The sequence below is a fragment of the Amblyomma maculatum genome, chromosome 3, assembly GCF_055883805.1.
Source record: "Amblyomma maculatum isolate TAMU_Amacu chromosome 3, ASM5588380v1, whole genome shotgun sequence".
Taxonomy (NCBI): domain Eukaryota; kingdom Metazoa; phylum Arthropoda; class Arachnida; order Ixodida; family Ixodidae; genus Amblyomma; species Amblyomma maculatum.
In genome coordinates this window covers 32,960,597-32,975,312 of record NC_139346.1, presented here as the reverse complement: position 1 = coordinate 32,975,312, position 14,716 = coordinate 32,960,597, and the positions used below count along the sequence as shown (strand labels likewise).

The window sequence follows — 14,716 nt, the reverse complement described above, 5'->3', positions numbered from 1 at the left end:
GAAGCTATTGGTGGTGATGCTGTCACCTGCCGTGAGGACACCTTGACTGACATATTAAAGGAAGTTGACGAGGCCAACAATAATGACAGTGAAGAGGAGACCGAACATTATAACAATCAAAGCTCTCCAGTGTCGACTAATGAGGCTAGCCAAGCAGTTCAAGTACTCCAGCAGTACTTTGAGCGAGAGGACTGCTTGGAACACACGTGCAGCCTAGATAAGATGAATGCCTATTTAGTGAAGCAGCGGCATGCCAACCTGAAACAAACTACGTTGCACAGTTTCTTTGGGGGTCACAACCCTTAAACAAAACTGCCAATAAATGAAACAGATTTCCTTGTCCCCGTCGAGTTTTGATTAAAGGGAGTCCACTGTACTACAGTATTTACTCTCATAATGCGCGCATAATTTTTCGCGGAACATTGATGCCAGGTTGGGGGATGCGATAATTATACGGGGAAAATTTTCGAGCAAATGTTTTGAAGCATTAAAAGCAAATTTAAATAGGTGAATCGGGATTCTAAGGCCAGCTATTATAACCAAAACAATACTTTCAAGCAGAACTTACCCTTGTTATAAAAGTACAGGATCGCCAAAAGCACAAATTGCAAAAGCGCTTTATTTGCCTCACGCAGCCTCATTATCACTCCCTGCATTTCGTGATATCATGCTCACAGCAGACCATACAGTTTTACTCTTGATCAGAGACTTGACCCAGACGTGTCGACACTTCAGTCGCTGTCTCCAGTAGCATACTATGCAGAACTCGTTGACGCCGAAGTGCCTGCTGGCAGCGCAGTTGCTATGCTGTGGCACGTCTGTACAGTGAAAGCTTGTTAATTCGAACCTCGATAATTTGAATTTTCGGATAATTCGAACTAGGCTACTTGGTCCGGCCAAGCTCCATAGAGATCTGTGTATAAAAAAGCCCATTAATTCGAACGCGAGTCGGTTCCGCTACGGATAATTCGAACTACGCACCGCCGCGTCTGGGCGGCTTGGCGCACATCACGCGGGAAAAAAAAAAAAAAAAACATTTCCGCGATCGGAAGGCATAGTTAAAGGCTGCGCACGTCCAAAACGGGGACAGAAGATGGAACCAGGTAAAACCAAGGAAAAGGGGGTAAAACTTAAATGGCGCCATGACCGGCGCGGCGGCGTTGGAGGGAGGGGACGGCGGCCGCGGCAAGGTCAGTGCATGGCCGCGACGGCGGCGGCTGCCTGCTTTCTCTTCTGCGCAACGTAGCTCGGAACTAAATACTCGTTAATTCCAACCCTGTTAATTTGGAAATAGGGATAAGTACTGTCGGCGCGGTCCCAGCCAATGCCCAAGAAAGGCTATGATCTCGGACGGGCACTACGGGTTAAACTTTTTTTTTTGCGATAGCCATCCGTCCTTCCAACCATCAGTTGTCAATGGAAGCACGCAGATCATAACGCCATAACGCTGCTTCAAAAGCCGCTTGCTGCTATCGCGCGTTCCGATTATTGGAGTGGTGGTAGACGCGCCGCCCGCCCCAGTCGCTCATAGCATGATAAAGCGAACCTACTGAAAAGGAGGCTTACACAACACAACCGGACAAGCGCTGGCACTTTGCCAAGTTCGCTTCCCCCCACCCTGCCCGAGCTAAAGTCAAAAGATAAACACGCTGTTATCGCTGCGCAGCATCTTGGCCCACTGCCAAGAAATGTGTTGTGGACCGCGACGGCGGCCGCCAAACGGAAGGGACCCACTAACGACTGACGCCTTTTTTTTTTTTATTCGTTGGCACAAATCGGGGCTGGGTGGGTTCATTATGCGAGCAGGTTCCTTACGCGACTATATATGGTACATTTACAGTAATACAAATGGTTCTTGTCAGTTTTTTCGAGGCCATTCGATAATTCGAACATCGGATAATTCGAACTTCTTTCCGGGTCCCGTGAAGTTCGAATTAATGAGCTTTTACTGTATAACGTCTGTAAGCAGCTGTATAACTTGAGTACTGCCCCATCGCGATGCGGCACCAAGAACACGGTAGACGGTGGAACAAAGCAAGTAACACGGACTGAACGAAGGAACAATGACAACGAGACACGGAGACACCTCACAAAATTGTGACGACTACAACCATTATGGAGGTAAAAAAAACCAAAAAATTACTACATAACTTGTGATGACGATGATCTACCCGAGCACGCTATCACCGCCTGGTAGCACATGCACACAACGTGGCCAGCTAGGTTCTGTAGTGCTCCAGAAATCGTGCTTGTTACTGCTAGCAGACGACTCTCACGGTAATAATATTGGTGGTGCGATGATTATGCGAGGGAAAAAAAGATTCCAATTTTTGACGCCCAATGTTGGGGGTGCAAGCATTCTGTAAGTAAATACGGTAAGTACCTCAACCAACTTACACCCTGGTCAATAAACTAGTCCATTTTAGTGCTTGTGGACAGCCAGAGCACATGCCTGCAGAAGAAAAAAAAAAACGTGCTTTTCTGCAATGTGGCAGAGGATGTAGGCTTCAGTGTCACATGCTCTTGGCACTTTGTCAAGGCCCATGCCCAGACTAAAGTCACGATGCACACGCTCATCACCTTCGCCTCTCCTCTCCAGCTCGACCACGGTGTCTAGCGGAGGCTCTAGCGTTTAAGTACCTCCTATCTCTAGCAGCATTCATGCATGTTCCGTGACACTACTCGATTACAGACTGACAGCACATAACACCAGCTTGCATCATTTTTTTTTAGTGGTATACCGTAGTTGGGGTTAGCGGCATATATGGTTATAATGTTGACCTTCCTTCAGAAAAACAAATATGCAAAATTGGTAGTCGACATAAAAGACAAGCAGCAGCGTATGCCCCGTTAGGACGCTTGTTGTTGGCAGGGCTCCATGCACCCAAAATATTATTTAGTTGTTTTGTGCATCAGTTCTACTGAAGGAAATTGCGATTGCACTCTTTTTGCGTAGCTCGTTCATGCATGCGGTTGCTTGCATGGATGAGCAAGATGTCCAAGGATAGTAGGATGTCTAATCCTGTTGCGATTATCGTATTTACCCAGTTACAATGCGCACCTTTTTTTGGACAAGAATAGGTGCTAAAATCGCATCTCCTTTAGATTCAAGTACGAACTGAAAACAAACTGAAACTGGCCTCTAGCTCTGCCCATTGCCGTCGCCACAATGCGGGTATGCCAGCTCACATGCGGGTGGCAACCATACCAACACGTTTGCTGGTCGTTTTCGGCATTGCAGGAACCATTTGCTATCGGTGCAGTGTTGTCATTCGATTCGTAGGCTCTCTTGTACGAGAATCAATGCCTCAACGGCGACGAAGACACAACGCCACGAAAACAGTTTTAAGCCTAAAGTTATTCCATGTGCTGAAGAGAGCGGCAATAGAGAGGCAGCTTGCCATTTTGGCATGCCTGAGGCTTGTGTCCATGACTGGCCAAGTTTTAAAAAGTCAACCTTTGAGAGCAAGGCATCGAGCAAAGGCCGCCATGGTCCGTAAGTGGGGAGGTTTCCAGACCTTGAACATGAGCTGGCTGATTTCACGAGGCAGCGGCGGGGGGTGACTACCGAGGTGCTGAAGGTGAAGGCCCTTGAGCTAAACTGGTAAGAGCTTGAGTTTCGCTTGAATAAACAGCCTGTGTCTACCTGAAAATAGGAAAATGTTCACGTGCTTTATTTCATTCGCGCAATTCATGTGGCCGTTAGAATTGGAGCTTGCTGTTTTTTCTTCTTTCTCACTGCAGTCGACCATGTGCGCATTCGAATCACGGCTTCCAGTGTATTTTTTCTCTCAAGGTCGTGTAAATTGAGTGTGCGTTAGAATTGGGGAGCATGTTAGACTTGGCTAAATACTGTATGAGTCTCTCATAGCCAGAGTCAATTTGGGACGTTAAACTCCACAAACCAAACCTGTTGCGATTGCACTAAAATAATCACTCATTATAGTTAAGGTTAAATAAATAAACCTCATCTGTCTCCTCAGGAACCTGTATGAAGGACAAGAGGCCACAGTCAGAACTGGGCATGGTCTTACTGATTGGTTTCCGATTGAGAAAGGAGTGAGGCAAGGCTGCATACTGTCGCCCTGCCTATTTAACCTATATGCAGAGTGCATCATGAGGAAGGCCGGTCTGGACGAGTCTTCAGCTGGAGTGAAGATTGCTGGAAAACATATCAACAACCTTAGATATGCGGATGATACCACTTTAATGGCAGAAAGTGAAGTGGAACTCAAGAGACTTCTGATGCGCGTGCAAGAAGAGAGTGAGAAGTTTGGGCTTAAACTGAACATTAAAAAGACAAAGATCATGGCGTCTTGCCCTATCAAGTCCTGGAGCATCAGTGGACAAGAAGTGGAAGCTGTGACAGATTTTCTGTTCTTGGGCTCCAAGATTACCTCTGAAGGAGACTGCAGTCATGAAATTAGGAGACACCTGCTTCTGGGAAAGACAGCAATGCTTAGCCTTGACCACCTAGTAAAGAGCAGAGACATTAGTCTGCCAACCAAGATCCGTATAACTCGTGCTATGGTCTTTCCAGTTGTGATATATGGATGCGAGAGTTGGACTGTGAAAAAGGCTGACCGCCGAAGAATTGACGCGTTTGAATTGTGGTGCTGGCGAAGACTCTTGAGAGTTCCTTGAACTGCCAGAAGATCAAATCAGTCAATATTGTCGACCATAAACCCTGACTGCTCATTGGAGGGTCAAATTCTAAAGTTAAAGCTCAGCTACTTTGGTCATCTGATGAGAAGAGAGGAGTCGCTGGAGAAAGATTTGATGTTGGGAAAGGTTGAGGGTCGCCGGAGAAGAGGTAGGCAGCGAACGCGATGGTTAGATGGCATCCTCGAGGCACTGCAAATGGAGTTATGTGATGTTAGGAAGATAGTGAGACCGGAAAGCGTGGCTTGACATGGTCCATAGGGTCACGAAGAGTCAGACACGACTGAAGACTGAACTGAACTGAAAGTTAAGGCACAGGTGGATACTGTGATGTCTTTGGCAGCAAAGCATTTTATTTTTTGTCGATACAGACGCCTTGACTCACCTTCATCTATGATTCTTCTTGCAGACCTTGATCCACTAATTGAAAGCAGAAAGAAAGCCATTCAGCCTTCCTTCAATCGTTATATTTTGCCAAACTTGGCATTACACCTGATTCCTACCTGAAAAAAAGATTCCTCCAGATCCTCTCGCTATAAGCACTGTCTTGCCTTATCAACTATATTTGGCCGAACTAATATGTACAAATTCTCAATTTTTTTTTTCAAGAGCAATCGCAGACTAGAACGCCCTACCGATTGACTCGCCGTTTTTATCGCCTCCCAATCCGCCTTTTGCGCGAGTTTTCTGCGCATGCGCGAAGCCCCAGCGGCGACTGATGAAAACACATTGAGAGGCGTCGACGGCGCTTCTCGTCGCCGCACTCATAGCCAACGCACGGGGGCTGGAGGTGCGGTCACGTTCACAGCCTCGGTAAAACGATGCCAACCACCTGTGCCGCTTACGGCTGCCACTCTCGAGGCGTGCCGGGATGCAAGACGCGTTTTGTTAGGTTTCCTTCGGCGAGCCGCGACCTGCAACGGCGTGAAGCTTGGATTAGGGCAACCAAGCGTCAAGACGTGAATGGGCGACCTTGGCAGCCGACTGCGTGCTCTCGACTGTGCGAAAAACACTTCGTTACAGGTATGTATGCATCTAAAGGAAATGTGCATGATGAAAAGTATCTACCGGAGTTTGCACCAAGCCTGTAACCCACCAGTGATAGCCGCAATGAGCACTTGTTCGGCGCGTCTGATGGCGATGTATTTTGTCGTTTATTTTTTTTATGTGCGAAGGGGCCGGGTAGTGCAGATATCACAGGTGGCTGTGTGCTCTAGACCGTAATATTTAGCATGTTTTATCGCGACTGCCGTCTGACTAAAAAGAAAAAATTGGACGTTTGTTGTGATGCACCGCCGTTCGCGAGCCGAGTGGTTGAGCTGGTCATGAGGCTCGCGAACGGCAGTGCATTAAAACGCCGTATTTTTTTTTTTTTTTCTTGTTAGTGAGGTGGCAGTCACGATAAAACATGCTAAATATTACGGCCTAGCGCACACAGCCGCCTGTGATATCTAAGCTACCTAGCCCTTTCGCACATAAAGATAAGAAGGGACAAAATACATCGCCTTCAGGCCCCGGTGCAACTGAAGCAATCACGCACCGAAGAAATCCTCATTGCAGCTATCACATGGTGCGCTACAGCCTGGGTGAAAACTCCAGTAGGTACTTTTCATCATGCCTATTTCGCTTAGATGCATACATACCTGTAGTATCTGTGTTTTTGCCGCTCGGAGCATATGACGAACTTGACACTTGCACGACGCACAGTATTTTTTTTTTTTTAATTAAAGGCTCGCCTTCGTGCACGCCAAAGCATCCGGATTTTGTTCCTTTGGTGTACGAATTATCAGATGCACTTCGTTAGGGAGCTTGATAATCGTCGTCTTCGTCCAACCGTTTGCAACGTCAAGGAAACCGCCCGGCACAATAAATGAGTCTCCTGGAGGGTTCATGCTCGTTCACTTGCAGAGTGGATCGCTCTGGGCGTAGAACAGGGTTGGTTCCTGACCGAGATGCGCATCAGATATGTAGGAGATTCACATGTGTCACCAAGTTGTTGATTCCGCAGAAATCGCGGCGGAGGCAGAAATGAACGTTGGAGATCCTTTCACAACAGAATGACCATTCTCTGCGCACCGAGAACCGTTTCACCACTGCGACAACATCCGTTCTGACTCCTGAGGCCAGAAACCGGCTACAGCTCTGAATCATCCATTGCCAGAAAAATGCAGCGCGTTTCCTGCAGGTGTGCATTCCGGCCGGGACAATGCCCTTTTCACGGGGTGTGTATATGTGACTCTCTGCCGATCTTCGTGGATGAAATCCTATAGCTGCACGGTTGTAGATGACGCGAGGAGGAAGCGACGCCCATTGCACCATGCCGCGCCGCGGTGGCCGCATTGTGCTCGGTAACTCAAGACACCCCGCGCATATGCGCCGCTCAAAGTCACAGGAGACGATTCCACCTAGCTCTGCAGCATCAACAAACCCCTGGCTGCTTTGCCCTTTGAGATCCCTCTCTCTCTCTCTCTCTGCCCCCACGCTCTCCTGTCTGCCGAAAACCTGCACGCTGAGAGCGTCTCATTCTGTCACGTCGAACACGGCCCGCGCTACACGCTCTTACAATACGAAGATAGTATATGCGTACGTGCGTTATGAGTGGATTGTGAAAACGCTCTACCTTCCCCCATACTGCGTGAACATGATATGCTACAATCACTGTCACTACTTTCCGCTACGAGGCCAAAAAAGGGGGGAAGCTTTCGCTTTCTACCAGCGTTGGCGTGGGCATTTCGTATGGTGCGCTCTCGCGTCGTCTGCTACACTGCCGCTCAATGTGTTTCCTGCCCGCTCCCGCATGATGGCGCCACATCCTCGCGCAAAAGGCGGATTGAAGTGTCATATGTTCTACTGTGCACTGTATTCTTTGTGTTATCAGTTCATCGCTGCGTAAAATTCTTTGTTTTAATTTTTCGAACTACATGACATCTGATGTAACGACCTCCCCTGCTTGGGCATGTAATAAGCCTGCAGTATTGCTTAAATAAATAAATATAAATAAGAAGAGAGGAGTCGCTGGAGAAAGATTTGATGTTGGGAAAGGTTGAGGGTCACCGGAGAAGGGGTAGGCAGCGAACGCGATGGTTAGATGGCATCCTCGAGGCATTGCAGATGAAGTTATGTGATGTTAGGAAGATAGTGAGAGACCGGAAAGCATGGTGTGACATGGTCCATAGGGTCACGAAGAGCCGGACACGACTGAACTGAAAGTTAAGGCACAGGTGGATACTGTGATGCCTTTGGCAGCAAAGCAAGCCGCGTGAAGGTTGCATCTAGGCTGTAGCTAGATGGGCTAGCTTCACCACATGACAGAAGTGTTGCAAGGAAATTGAGTACAAATTATGGAGGCCACCCTCAAGCACATCTCATGTTCACTTCTTCACATGGTTACACAGCATTGGCGCTGGCCCAGCATGTGCCCAGGGCTCCGCTCTCCGCTTGTGAAAACAGATTTAGGAGTGCCATTAGGGAGAAGTACTACTTGTTCAGCGTGTTGAATGAGTTTCGAAATTGAATTTCGACTTAATGCGGAACTGTCCTCTACTTTTAATGCAAGATTATCAATGGCTACCTGTGTGTTCGATATATCCAATAATTTTAAATGTCTGGGTTCAACTGTTCTTGACTGTATAATGGTTTTTAACCTGTTATATTTATGAGTAGTCACTGCAAAAATTGCATACAGCATAAGCCTGCATGTGACAAATAGCTGTTACATCTGACTAACTATAGGACAGTTCGGATAGTGCTGTTTGCGTACCTGGTTCTGCCTGGGTGTCATAGTCAACTTCTCTCAGCACTGTTGTGGCTGTGTCACTTTGTTAGGGAATGGTGTTAGCACGAGGGGTTTTTGCCTTCCTCCTGAGCTTTCTCGCAATCCATATGTGCAGGTTTTATGGCAGCCGCAGCCTAAAGGTGGCGGTGAGCTATCACCTTGTGGCTCGTGCCCAGTCCTGCCTGGGTGACTTCCGAGGGGCTTTACAGAATGAGAAGGAGACGTACGCCATCTACAAGGCACAGGTGGGTGCCCCTGTTGTAACCAGCCTTTGATGCCTTTTGGTGTGGCTCATGGCTGCTTTCTTTGCTAGCATTTAAGTGGCTAGCATTTGACTTGTGGCAAGGGCAAAAATTTTGGGCATATACCTGTTACAGTTATCAGTGATAAGTAGGGGTATACGAATATTAAAATTTCCTATGAATTATTTTTGAAAAAAAAACTTAGAATAGAAAAATAGTGTCATTGTCCGTCTTGTTTTTTTTTTTTTTTTTTTTTCAGAATTCACATGCATTTGCAAATAAAATTGAGCTAAGTACAAAGTAGTATATACAGTAAAACCTCGATAATTTACTCTACTTTCCTGTCCACGGGAAGAATGGTGGTTTTTTGATGGTGTCATTAATATTTTATTTTTTTTAACAAAACTTGCTTGGTACAGGAGTGTCTAGTATCAAATTGTAGAGGAGGAATTCCTCTTCACAATGGGGTATTAGTGACAATCAACATATTTATTGAATAAATTATGAAAAAAAAAAACTAGCAACAAAAAAATTGTAGTTAAAAAAAACGCACACACAAAACCATCAAAGTTTCTTAATACAAAATTTTTAAAATATCTGTTTTTTAAAACAGGGACCAATGCAACATTGCAGCAAATTCTAGCTTTCTGTGTACAGTATTCGCTGAATTAGGAAAGAAAACAGTAGCCGAGGTCGACCCCTGGCTGTCGTCTAGCGGAAAGCATGACTCCCTGCGCTGCCAGCTGCAAGTAATACTACCCAAAAGACGTTGTCACCCTGTAGATAACAGTTGTGACCTTCAGAACAGTGATTTCTTCCGATCAGCTCGCATCAAAAGTGGAAAGTTTTGGAGAGTGAACGCAAAACTTATCGAGGCATGGCTGTCGATGGTTCTGGTTGATTTTAGCTTCGCTGTCAGTGCTAAAGTTTGAAGATCTGAATTCGTCTTCAGAGTCGTCATTGCTGCTGTTCACATCCAAAAACGACCTCTCCGACGCGTCAACTTACGCTGCAGCAGCAGCGCGCGACGTTGACGCCATGATGAAAGCAAGGAGCGCCAATCACCTAACTCCGGAGATCATCTGGACAGGCGCGACACAGCGGAAAAATGAAATCAAAAGCAAAACTGAAAGAAGGGTTCCTCTCCATTAGATGACGCCACTTGTCAAGGAGCACTTCGAAAGCAGCAAAATTCTAATCGTGAAACCATCTGTAGCGGACTATCGATGGGAATAGACATGAGCAGGAAAGTGTTAAGTAATCTGAAATATGCCGAATAAAGGTAGTGCATTTCTGCAACGAATTTTTTTGCCTAGGTCTTATTTCTTGGTGTGTTCGGTTGATTTGAAAATCCACATGATTCGAAGGTTTCTCGGTGTCCCGAGAAATTCGAATTAACGAGGTTTACCTGCACCCTGCTGAAAATTTCAGTGTGAATTTTCTACGGGATTTTTATTTTGGTTTATTGTATGAGGAGGAGCTGTATGAAATTGGGTGGCGCTGTCATATCGCTTCGTTAAGAGGACAAGGCTCTGCTGTGTGCCATGGTGTGACATTGTGACAAGCATGTAAAGTGCATTAGAAGTGGCGGTTCCCTGGGTGGATTTTATTAACCTGGAACCCAAGAGTCGCCGCACACTCATTATTCAACTTTTTTGTGCTGTGCTAGTTGTCTTTCGCTCATAATTTTGTCACACTAGGATTGTCTGAGGGCTTCGGAGGGGAAATAAAAGCTCCACCGAGATTTCTGTTTGCATGCAATCTGTGACATAAAACATTTCTTGACCACTCGTGTTTCTTGCCTTGACTTGCAGCTCGGTGAGGAACATGACAAGACCCGAGAGAGCTCAGAGTGTCTGCGCCACCTGACGCAGCAGGCAGTGGTGTTGCAGAAGAAGATCAACGACATCTACAAGAAGAACACCACGGCTGCCCTGCCACCCATTCAGGTACGTGCTATTCAAACTTTGCTGAGTTGCAGGCAGGCAGCTTGGGGAAAAATACATAGAGTCTCCCCACTGCATGTGCCAAGCGGTAGAGGCTGAAGCAGTACAATGTGTTTTGGGTTTCTTAAAAAATGCGATGGAAAAATGTATTATCTGGGAAAACATATTATCCAAACCGTCTAATTTAAAAAAATTTAACTGCTGATTGAGGTGCAAAGGCATTCAGAATTGACTTTCATTGCATAAATGTGTAGATTAGCATTTATAGACAATCAGTATGCACAGCTCCTTCCTTTTAGCTCTTGCAGAATTCAGTCTTTAGTCTTTATTTGTGTTGTCCTACGCGCGGAAGAGATTTAGTAAGAAATCCAGTTCATAGAAGGCAATGACGAGCCAAGATCGCTTCCCAAGTTGTTTACGGATGCTTCGCCCCCTTACACCAATGACACATGGAGAAGCTATCGCAATGGCTTACAGCCGCTGCGTTTTTGCTCATGCTGCATTCCTCAGACTCGGCCCGCATGTATGCAAGCTAATAGTTGTAGTTATCAGATCATTCACCCCTGTGCCCCTAAGGCACCGCAAAGGAGCCACCGCATTTCTCCCCATGAGGTCATGTTTCCACAAGAACGGCCACCTTGTATGGTGGCTTTTGTTTGATGCTTCGCCGCTTTGCACCTAAGCACTGTAGGAAAGCAACTGTGGCATTTGAGTACCGCTGATCATTTTATCATGTCACGAGTGCTCATTAGCACACGTCCGTTTGGTTGCAAAGCATATTATACGACCATAATTTGTCAAAATTTGGAACATAGTATAGGGGAAATTGTGTTATCCAGGAACATATTTACGGGGAAAAAAATAGTACTGCCTGCAGTCTTGAATGTATAAACGGGAAATCATATGAACCGGGAACGTATCAGCAAGGTTCTACTGTGTTTGCTGGGCTGCTGATTAGCGTGCGAGTACAGAGCAATAGCTGTTGAATCAGATGTCAGATCAAATGAGGGACCATGGGTTGGATGCTGTACATGGAAATATTTTTTCATCTGTTTTAATTTGGTTTCAGCAGCTGAGTGATGCCTCTTGCATCCAAATTGCGTGTAGGTCACGAGGTTGATGAAAAAAGTGCTGTATAATCGCCCCTTTGTTGTTTTGGCTCAGTAGAACACTGATGCTAGCTTGCCTGAAAAGCTTGAATGGAAGTGGAGAAGAAGTAATTATACCGCAGTTTTTCATCCCTCACGTGACATATACAGTTGAACCTCGCTATAGTAAAGTGAAACTGAAGTCCCAGTTCGTCTTCCATAGACATCTGTACATTTTTCCCCCTTTATAATAAAGACATTTTCGATAAAAATCGGTTATAGTAAAGTGCACCTGGTCGCAGTGATGGCTCCCGCAATCTGACATCGCCGCCTGTTCACTGCCTAGAATCGCAAGGAAAATATATTTTTGCATTTAAAAACAGAAAAATAATGCTGTGTCCTTTAAGTGGCTTTACCACCAGACTTGGCAGCATTCGGGAGAAGCCTACTTTACGGAGGCCTTGGAGCCATGAGGGAAAGCATGCAGCGCGTAGGGAGAAAAAAAAAAGTAAAGCTGTCTACAGACATGGAAAGGAGGCTGTGCAGTCTGTTCAGAAAGTAAGGGAGAGTAAAAGTGCAACAAGAAATAGGGAAAGGTAAGAAACTGGCGAATATTCACAGTACTGTGCAGCCCAAAGCATGAGGCAGCGGAGGCAAGAAGTGTAGGTGCAGCGTGTGCGGTCTTGCAGCATTTGACTGTCTTAACGCATTTATTATTTATTGCCTTTTAAAAAATACAGCAAAAAGTGGCACAGTGTTCATGCAAGGCTATGGTTTTCGCATGAAATCAAGCTCTTGTATTCGTAGCTGCATTGTCCTCATGCTTAAGAGGTACTTCCACTAAATGTGAGAATTTTTATAACTGAAAAAAATTGCACTAAGAGATGATAAGAGAGAGATGGAAGCTATATCAGAGTGTTTTTTTTTTTTTATTAAGCAACAAGACGTGCTCAGTAAGTGGCCATTTAACTACCAGACAGCACCTTCAGTACCATGTATCACCAACAAACTGATATACAGTAGAACCTTGGTGATATGAATCTCACGGGGGCGCGATAAAATTTGTATCATAAAAAAGAACGAAAATAAGCATGCAGAAGCATGGGAGAGGCAGTCTCGCAGATCTGTTTACGTCCGGGAGGTTTATTACGGTCGTACGGTCACAGCTCGCCACTCGTACACAGCGCGACAGGCGACGCGTGGGACGCGTACCTCTGCGGTCTTCTCTCGGTGCGTACAGCACGACAAGCGGTGGCGACGGGCCAGCTGCGCGGCGCCGCAAACTGCTCGCGATGCATACAGCGCAACTAGCGGTCGCGAAGTCTATGATGTGCGGCCCGTGCGCTGCCGACTACTACTCACGACCGTGTGCCGCTGCGAACCTTTCGCGGCGTGGAAAACGATCGCGATGCCAGCGATGTGCCATCCGCCCGCCTCTCCTTACTTCTTGTGGCGCGTACAGCATGACTGGAGATGGCGACACGCGGGCCACACGGCGCCACAAACTGCTCGTGAATTGCAATCGCGGAGCCAGCGATGTCAGGTTCGTACGCACCCACCGCGTATGTTGTCACCAGCTACGGTGATTGCGGCGTCTTGTGGTTTGTCGGCCACGCGCTGCTGAAAGCTTTTCACGGCGTGAGCCCGACAGAAAATCACGTCGGCGCGGTGCTGACCACGCGTCACCGTAAACTGCTCGTGATGCATACATACAGCGTGGCTGGCGATCACAGAGTCAATGATGTGTAGGCGGTGCGTAGTGCTCAAGGTTGCGGACGCATTTCACGCGTTTGTATCATCCGTAGTGGCGCGGGAGAGTATTCGAACCATCCAAAATTTTGCACATTGTACACAATGCACTCTGGCCGGGGAATTTCGCGAATTCGTATCATCCCGAAACTCGTATCAACCGGATTCGTATCACCTAGATTTTACTGTAGTAAAGACCCTAATGTAGTAAAGATTTTTGCTGGTCCCAGTCGCTTTACTATAAAGGGGTTCTACTGTATCGAACTTTGACATCCTAGCCCTTGCACGACTGTTGAGACTGAAACAGCTAATGGAAGAAATTAGATTTTAAATTGTTTAGCGGTCGTAAGTAAATACCAGGTGGTGTTCCGTGTGTAGCAACTCATTGCGCACCATTACAGAGAATAAAGCACTCACACTCGCACTAATTACAGAAAACAAATGTTAGCATATTTACTTCCACAGCTACTTAACTCCACTGCAGACTCGCAATAACTGACACCTGTATTTCAGTGTATTTCGTGCTCACATGTCTTCATTACACTAATAAGGCTTGTTTATAGATGCTTTTCGTTTATTTTTTTTATTGCCGATTCCTGCTACCATGTGAACAGGGTGCTGGCCGTTGTCAAGCCATTATTGGCTTTTTGCCAGCACCCGCAGCATCAGATGTATTGTTGCTTTTTTTTTTTTTTTAATGCTAGAGTAAAGTAGACTAAATTGAACCAAGAGTTATGTGTCTGCTCAGTCCTCTTCTATCGGAGCCTAGAAATTTTTATTCTTAAGCTTCAGCCTACAAGGCAAATGCAGATGATTGAAGCATGCTTTGGAGACAAGCACTACTATATTTCATAGAGCGCTGCTCACCAGACAGGGTTGAGTTATTGCACACGCTGGCATAGGTGCAGTACGCCGGAAGCCACCAAACACGATTGCAGTCCATGGAGTCTTGCTTTGGCCAGTCTGGCATCACTGTTAGCACGTGTGCGCTTAATGTAGGTTGTCCAAATACTGGCACAGGGTAAAGGCGCTTTTCTGATTTGATACTCGAGACATATCATGCTACTACAGCTGCAGTGTAACATCCCAATCAGTTTTCGATGGGGTTGTGGCACAGGAGCATGGGGACAGTTAAGCGCCGCCTTTGAAGGTATGATGTGGTGTCATTGATATGGCTCCCATTTGGTTGTTCTTGTGGTTCCTCATTTGCATACATGTTGTTTCTGCTCTTTTTAAAGACAGAACACTGGAATT

The 14,716-nt window shown here is 46.3% G+C and overlaps 1 protein-coding gene across 1 annotated transcript in view; it reads left to right on the top strand.

The window, feature by feature from the left end:
• clu (clustered mitochondria protein homolog) overlaps window positions 1–14,716 on the top strand; it is a 120,287-nt gene that overhangs the window by 90,205 nt on the left and 15,366 nt on the right. Inside the window, exons 29-30 of the mRNA XM_084597427.1 lie at window positions 8,553–8,682; window positions 10,494–10,628. Of these exons, the coding sequence (XP_084453553.1) occupies window positions 8,553–8,682; window positions 10,494–10,628 (265 nt within the window). The remainder of the gene's footprint in view (window positions 1–8,552; window positions 8,683–10,493; window positions 10,629–14,716) is intronic.